Genomic DNA, 8,358 nt, shown 5'->3' with positions numbered 1-8,358 from the left:
AATACCTTCCATCCCCCCCACATGCGCTGTATAATCCTACGAGTTAAGCGCTTCCCTGTGATTATAATAATAATTGGGCATGACAGTTAACAATGACATACAAGATACTGCGCGGAATAGACAAGGTGGACAAAGACAGGATGTTCCAGAGATGGGACACAGAAACAAGAGGTCACAATCGGAAGCTGAAGACTCAGATGAGTCAAGGGGATGTTAGGAAGTATTTCTTCAGTCATAGAATTGTCAGGCAATGGAATAGCCTAGAAAGTGACGTAGTGGAGGCAGGAACCATATATAGTTTTAAGACGAGGTTTGATAAAGCTCATGGAGCAGGGAGTGAGAGGACCCAGTAGCAACCAGTGAAGAGGCGGGGCCAGGAGCTAAGACTCGACCCCTGCAGCCGCAAATAGGTGAGTACGTGTAAATCCAAAAGAGGTCAGACATGTCCTTACAGTACAGTATATATTACTCAGGAAAGCCCATGGATACGGAAAGCTGTGAGTCAAATTAGGAAAAAAAATGCCAATGGGAAGTTTTAAGTAAAAGATACCCCCGCACTGTCTTGTAACTAATAACATTAAAGACAAAATCAAGTTTGATTTTTGGGGGGTTATCCTAGGTAATCTACACAAATGCTGCTATGTGTGATAATTTATATAACTGTATTATGTGTACCTGTACTTAAATAAACTTAGTTATTAGTTCTAGGTTAAGATTAAATAAATACTAAAGGGCACACACGGTTCTAGGGCCGTATGTGCCCTTCAATTACACAATATTTATTTTTATGAACATTCTACGCCTTAATAATATACAGTGTACTCTCCTATATGTAGTTGCAGGGGTTGATGCACAGCTCATGTACTGTAAGTTTTATTTTCTTAGTTAATCATTATAGAAAAAGAGTTCTGACAGGGGATTAACTTTAGAGTCTTTCATTTGTGTGGTTTTTGGTGCACGTCTATTAAATAAACAGCAGCCAGTGAAAATAAGTTACATTGATTTTAAATCTACATAATGTATTATATAATGGCGTTAACCAGTTTGCTTTGAAGCTTATTGAAAAAAAATATATATACTTAAATAACAATTTACTTAATTATAGTTCTTAGCATAGTGACCAGATTATATGCATATACAATCAGTTGTATAATTTGCAAGTGTAAGTTCTGTTTATGTTTTATATTTATGATGACTATGGTGTAATTGAATATAAATAGTATACATGTATTTATGTTGTTGGATAACACATCGATATATTTTACGAAGTCACCGACTTTAAGCAGGATAACTCGCTGACGTAGGAGAGTTAGAAATGTGGGAATAAATTTTTTATTCGAATTATTAACCCAGCAAGGAAGTAATCCAGTATAACATAAAAAGGAGGAACAATGCAGCAGGCCTACTAGCCCATACTTGGCAGGTCTTCCTCAAACCCAAACCCATTTTCAATGCCACCCAAGGAATAAGCTTTGATAACCCTATTAACTCATGCGCAAGTCCTACTCAAGAAACTCACGATGTCTTATTTTGTTGTGGTTCTAGGATGTAAACCACAGCAGTTGGCTAATACCCAGATACCATTACATTGTACTGTTAGTCCAAGGGTAGACTACAGACCCCCAATGGATTGCCCAGGAGTTAATTAAGCTTGCCCAAAATGCTTTGCATAACCATGGGCTTTCAGCATGCACTCTAGCATCACTCATTTTTTATAAACAATGTATTATGTTGAATTAAACTTGTATTTGTATGTCCACAGTAATAAGCCATTCAGAATAGTCCATCACAGAAGATAAGAGGTAAGATAAGATTTTGTTTTAACCCCAGAGGGCTAGCCACCCAGGATAACCCAAGAAAGGCAGTGCTTCATCGAGGGACTGTCTGTCATATTTCCATTGGGGTTCCCAGTCTTGTCCCCAGGATGCGACCCACACCAGTTGACTAACACCCAGGTACCTACTTGCTTGCTAGGTCAGCAGGACAACAGGTTTAAAGAACCATGCCCAGTGTTTCCACCCTTGCCAGGGATTGAACCACGAACACTCGAGTGTGTGAAACGAAAGCATTGCCTACCAGGCCATGGGCTACAGAATGAGTTTCTTATTATTCTCCCTCATATAACATAGATTTTCCTGTCATATTCCATTGCACAGGATGAAGTTGTCATACTTTTAACTTGTGTCTCATATTTGGTCTGTAATAACTATTTTCTAATAATGTATTTATGTAAGTTAAATTTTGGTTTGCTGTCCAGGTGTTTACTACCTGGAGTATACACCTGGACAGTGTACTAAAATTCAACTCTATTTTATTGCCAAGAGTTTACCCTTGGCCTGCCTATCGATTCATGTATAGTTAATTTTTATGCTTAAATGAGAATTGTTAGGTGTTATTAATATTTAGAGTGAGTTTCTTAGTTGTGATCCAGGTAGATATTTTTTGCAAGTTTGACGTTTACAGTGTTGGTGAGTGCAGCCAGATTGGCATTTGAAGTGATAAAAGTTGTATTATCTGCAAACAATTGATTTAAGTCCCTGTGAAGCATTAGGAAGGTCATTGATGTAGATAAATAGCTGAGAGCCTAAGACACTACCTTGTGGAACCCATAGGTTGACTGATTGGGTTGCTGAAAAACAGTACCCTATTAGTTGCAGTCACACACATACAGGATACTGTATCCTTCTAGAATTAAAGTCTAAAATGTTTTGGAAACATTGACTCATTATATACAGTACAGTACTTTATTTTAGTTACAGGTATAGACAAAATTTATTTGTACATATTAGCATTGTATAACCTTTATGGTTTTAGCACTTAAATTTATAATAATAATGATAATAATAATCATAATGTGTTGTGTAAATATTTGAAGAGAATCCATAGTGTGGAAGTTAGGAAGAGGTGTGGAGTTACTAAAATTATTATTCAGAGGGCTGAGGAGGGGTTGTTGAGGTGGTTTGGTCATTTAAAGAGGATGGAGCAAAATAGGATGACTTAGAAGGTGTATAAATCTGTAGTGGAGGGGAGAAGGGGTAGGGGTCATCCTAGAAAAGGATGGAGGGGTTGAAAGAGGTTTTGTATGCAAGGGGATTGAACATACAGCAGGCATATGTGAGCATGTTAGATAGGAGTGAATGGAGACAAATGGTTTTTGGGACTTGATGAGTTATAAGAGTGTGAGCAGAGGATTTAGGGAAACTGGTTAGCCAGACTTGAGTCCTGGAGGTGGAAAGTACAATGCCTGCACTTTAAAGGATGGGTTTGGGATATTGGCTGTTTGGAGTGACATCTGAACTGTCGTATCTGGGCACCTCTGCAAAGACAATGATTATGTCTTTGTGAATGATGGTGAAAGTGTTTCTTTCTTTTTTGGGTCACCCTGCCTCGGTGGGAGATGGCTCACATGTTGAAATAAAATAATAAAAATAATAATACTAATGTACATATAAATAATTATGATATGCAGTGCCTACCTATATACAGTGCTGTACCTTGTTTTATTACAAAAGTTTATTAGATGGATAATTTTTATGACGTTATGTTATTCTATATGTACATTTTTTTTTTCAGTGAGTGAGTGAGAGTGAAGTAAGGAAGCAGTCTTCATGGTAGAGTGGGACAATGAAGATACAGTTTGGAGACAAAGGGGAAGTATCGTGGGATGTGCTGTTGGAGGCACTTGACAAGGAACAGTACCTTGATCAGAGGCACCAACAGGAAAACTGTTGCAGAAAATGCTTAAGGAAGTGAGCAAATAATCATGGGTAATTACAGTAGTTACATATTAGGCCTGCTGCAGGATTGGAACATTCCATAATGTAAATATGTGCTATAACATTAAACATATAGCAAATCCACATGGAGATGATGATTAAAGATAATTACAGTAACACGTACTGTGGTATCACACTTAAGACATCTTCGGCAAGCTGAAAAGTTAGGCTAAAATGTACTACATATATAAAAAATCTGCATAATGTTCATCTTATTATATTTTTTATTGTCTACAAGTGGGTTTGTTTGCATTAATTATTATAGAATACATGCTCTCTCAAGGAGGGGTGGAAATATGTTGCACTTTTTGAAGTGTAGTATAGCATGCCTCTAGCTAGACAGAAATGGAGTGTAGGCATGCCTCTGGCAAGACAGTAATGGAGTGAGTAATGATGAGTTTTTCTTCTTTTTCTGGTCACCCTGCCTTGGTGGGAAAAGGCCGATGTGTTAAAAACAAAATATGTTGTCTATCACCTCACCAGCCTTGATGCTGGACTCTTGATCCAGGGAAGTAGGCCTTTCCTCCCCTTCTTTGGATCAAACTTGATTACTTTCCATTCCCCAAATACTCCAAGGCCCTTATAGGTTTGGCTCTTTCTTATGAGGATAATATTCATTTGTATACTTTTATAACCTGAGAATCCAGGACATAGGATTTTCTTTCTCATTCTAATGAGACCTATACAACTATCTTTTACACTCACTGAACTTGAATCAGCTTTGTCTAGATGTCAGTCAGAGGCTGCCAGGCCAGATGAGGTACTGTACATGTATTCATATTGCAAGATAAAATTTAGCATTCATATTCTTAAGGTTTTTAAATTGTAAGCTGTTATATATGTAGCAGTTAGTAGTAGTGGTAATAGTAACTAGTAGTAGTAGTAATAGAAACTAGTAGTAGTAGTAATTAGTAGCTGTAGCAGTAGTAATTATACAGTAGTAGTTGTAGTAGTAACAGTAATAATTGTACACTAGTAGTTGTAGTAGTAGCAGCAGCAGTAGTAGCAGTAGCAGCAGTAGTAGTAGTAGTAGTAGCAGTAACAGTAGTAGTAGTAGCAGCAGTAGTAGTAGTAGCAACAGCAGCAGTAGTAGTAGTGGTGCAGTAGCTGGCTAGGTAGCTAGCAGCAGGCGGCTGGTAGTAGCGGCAGCGGTGGCTGGTAGCATCGTTGGCGGTGGTAGGCACAGCAGGTAGGTAGCTGCAGCAGCGGTGTGGTAGCAGCAGGCGTGGTGCCAGCAAGCGGTGTGGCTGGTAGCAGCGGTGTGGTAGCGGCGCGGCTGGTAGGCGGCTAGCTGGCAGCAGGCAGCAGGCAGCAGGCAGGTGCATGCATGGTAGCGGCAAGCAGGTAGCAGCGGCGGCTGGCTGCTGTGCAGTAGTAGCAGCAGCTTGGCTGGTAGCTGCTGCGGCGGCGGTGGTGCAGCAGCGGCGGCGCAGGTAGGTAGTAGCAGCAGCAGCATATTGCGGCAGGCAGGTAGCACAGCAGCAGCAGTAGTGCAGCAGGCAGCTGTAGCAACAATAGTGAATGTTGGCTGTAGTAGGCAGCAGCAGTGGCTGCTGGCAGTGCAGCGTAGCATGGTGTAGTGGTGCAGCGCGGTGGTGGTGCAGCAGGCAACGCAAGTAGGCAGCGCGCAGTGGCTGCGGCAGGCTGTAGCGCGGCAGGTGGCTGTGGCTGGCTGGCTGCTGGCAGCGGTGGCAGGCGGTGGTTGGCAGCGTGGTTGGCGGTGGTAATGCGCGCGGCGGCGGTGGCGGCGGCAGTGGCGGCGGCGGCTGGCTGGTAGCTTGCGGTGCTGGCGGCGGCTGGCAGCGGCAGCGGTGCAGCAGCAGCAGGTAGGTAGCAGTGGCAAGGAACAGGCAGGCGGCGCATGGTGGTGGCAGCAGCAGGCAGTGGCAACAGCAGCGGTGGCACAGCAGCGCCAGCAGGCGGTGTAGTGGTGGTGGTAGGTAGTGGTAGGTGGCATGTGGCAGCAGCAAGCAGCACAGTAGCAGCAACGGTGCAGTAGCAGCAAGGCAGCAATGGTGGCAGCTGCGGTGTAGGCAGCGGTGGCCTGCGGTGGTAGCGGCGGTAATGTGGGCGGTGGTGGTAGCGCGGCTAGCGGTGGTGCAGTATTGGTGTAGGCAGGCAGCTGGAATGGATGGTAGTAGTGGCGCAGGTAGTAGTAGCAGCAGGTAGTGATTGCGGCGGTGTGCAGCGGTGGTAGGGCGGCGGTGTGGTGGCGGTGGCTGTGCCGGTGGCTGTGGCGCGGTGCTGGTAGTAATGCAGTGGTGCGGCTTGCCGGTGGCTGCTGGTAATGGTGCTGGTGCGCAGCTGGCGTTAGCTGCTGCGGTGGTGGCAGCAGGTGGTGCAGCGGTGCTGGCAGCCGGCGGTGGTGCTGTGGTGCGCGGCGGTGGTAGCAGCAGCGGTGGTGTGGCGGTGGTAGTAGCGCGGCCGGCTGTGGCAGCAGGCGGCTGGTGGCTGCGGCAGCATGGTGGTAATGCGGCGCGGCTGGCTAGTGGTGGCAGCGGCAGCGGTGGTGCGGCAGCAGCGGTGGTGTGGTGCGCGGTGGTGGTAGCGGCGGCGTGTGCAGGCAGCGGTGTGGTGGCTGGCGGCGGTGCTGGCTGGCAGCAGTAGTAGTAGCAGTAGTAGTAGCAGCAGCAGTAGTAGCAGCAGCAGTAGTAGTAGCAGTAGTAGTAGCAGTAGCAGCAGCAGTAGTACCAGCAGTAATAGCAGCAGTAGTAGCAGCAGCAGCAGTAGTAGTAGCAGCAGCAGTAGTAGTAGTAGTAGCAGCACTAGTAGTAGCAGCAGTAATAGTAACAGCAGTAATAGTAGCAATTATTATTTTATTATTATTGTAGTGTATTCACAGAAAATGCAAAGCCAATAATAGCCTGACATTGATATATAATTTTTTTTTGTCATCAAATCGGCCATATCCCAATGAGGCAGGGTGACCTAAAAAGAAAAACGAAAGTAATGTTTACAGGAGAAGGGGTTTCTAGCCTGTTGCTTGATCTATAAATTATCTCTTAATAATTAAAATTTGAGCCTCACGAGGCAGCATTTATCAGTTCATGTGTAATGAACTGTGGATCACAAACATTATCAACAGTATACAGCATTTTTTTAATTTCTTGTTTTCACTCCAGTTTTCAATACAGGTGCTGTGGAGGTTCATGGCTATCACTTGTGTTTGTAGTGAGTGTAGTGATATGCTCTCAAGCATTTCTTTTCCTGTACCTGCTCAGTACTTGGGGAGCCTTTTACACTCCAGCTGGTCACCTAGTTTATAATGATACTCTAGGAAAGGCAAGTACTACTCAGAGTTTATTAATAATTTTGTATCTTGAAATTTTATGTTTTCTGATTTTTTAATTGAACTAATTTTAAGATATTTTGACTTGGCAATTCATTTCTTAGATATAAATTTTGGCATCTCTCTCATAGCAGCTAGTTACATCATCAGTTTTCAGTGCCTTTTCATAATTTCTCTTGTTTTCCCTGATATTTATTTAGTAAATATAGCTGTAACTTGTAATCCATAGGATTAAAATAATCAAATGCTCAAAATGCTGTTGTGTATCCAGGGGCTTTCCTACAAAACTGCATAATATGTCACCTATTCCTTTAACAAGTGTATGCTGTATTTACTTGAAATAAACATTTCAGCTTCATTTTCATAATCTTCCTCATTCATCTTTTCCATTATAATTTGTTTTAACCTCAACAGCTTTTCTCCCATTCTTCTGTATCAGCTTTTTGTACTTATATGTCAAACTGTGTTTTCCAGTTGCATCATGTGCATTTTTCCTGGTCTAACTGTGGTGACTCATTAGATCCTATACAGGTATGATTTACTATTATTTCTGTATATTCATGTAAAGTGTTAAATCTTAGGGGGTCATTTAGTGCTGCCCAGTGTTCTTATATTTCCAGATCTAACTGTAATGAAACTTCAAATCATGTACAGGTATGGTTTATATTCCTGTTGTAACTTATGCATTTTTGAATGGGGGGGGGCAAACGGGGTGAGGGAATGGGATAAATGAGAGGAAGAAAAGATTTTTCAGTGTAAATTTGCCTAAAATTTTAAATTTGTGTACAATGTAGTTTTGGTTGGTAACTTCATTGTAAGGGCTCTTTTTATATTGATTCTTGTTGTTCACAATATTTCAGCTGAAACAGTTGAGAGTGAGCCCAGATCCTGTACCCCTTAATGGCAACATAACTTTGGACCTGAATTGTCTTGTAACAGAGACTGCAAATGCACCCATTTCAGTAAGTTAAAAAAAAACAATTAGAATTGTTCATGATGTTAATTCATTATTTATAGCATTTTTAGTACAGTGTTGTCATTGTCTTAAGATGGCTGGAGACTATTACCTGGAGAGAGTTCTGGGGGTCAACGCCCCCGCGGCCCGGTCTGTGACCAGGCCTCCTGGTGGATCAGAGCCTGATCAACCAGGCTGTTGCTGCTGGCTGCACGCAAACCAACGTACGAGCCACAGCCCGGCTGATCAGGAACTGACTTTAGGTGCTTGTCCAGTGCCAGCTTGAAGACTGCCAGGGGTCTGTTGGTAATCCCCCTTATGTGTGCTGGGAGGCAGTT

At 42.9% G+C, this 8,358-nt stretch overlaps 1 protein-coding gene across 6 annotated transcripts in view; it reads left to right on the top strand.

Moving 5' to 3' along the window:
- Window positions 1–8,358, top strand: part of LOC128697910 (ganglioside GM2 activator) — a 25,137-nt gene continuing 16,779 nt past the window's right edge. Inside the window, exons 1-5 of one of the 6 annotated variants that reach the window (XM_070099635.1) lie at window positions 1–410; window positions 3,574–3,749; window positions 6,899–7,058; window positions 7,540–7,596; window positions 7,926–8,027. In XM_070099635.1, the coding sequence (XP_069955736.1) occupies window positions 3,625–3,749; window positions 6,899–7,058; window positions 7,540–7,596; window positions 7,926–8,027 (444 nt within the window). In that variant the 5' untranslated portion in view covers window positions 1–410; window positions 3,574–3,624. The other 5 variants (XM_070099636.1, XM_070099631.1, XM_070099633.1 and 2 more) reach the window with 5 other exon arrangements.

Source organism: Cherax quadricarinatus, chromosome 68 (genome assembly GCF_038502225.1).
Source record: "Cherax quadricarinatus isolate ZL_2023a chromosome 68, ASM3850222v1, whole genome shotgun sequence".
NCBI lineage: Eukaryota > Metazoa > Arthropoda > Malacostraca > Decapoda > Parastacidae > Cherax > Cherax quadricarinatus.
This window is presented reverse-complemented; position numbering and strand designations above follow the sequence as displayed.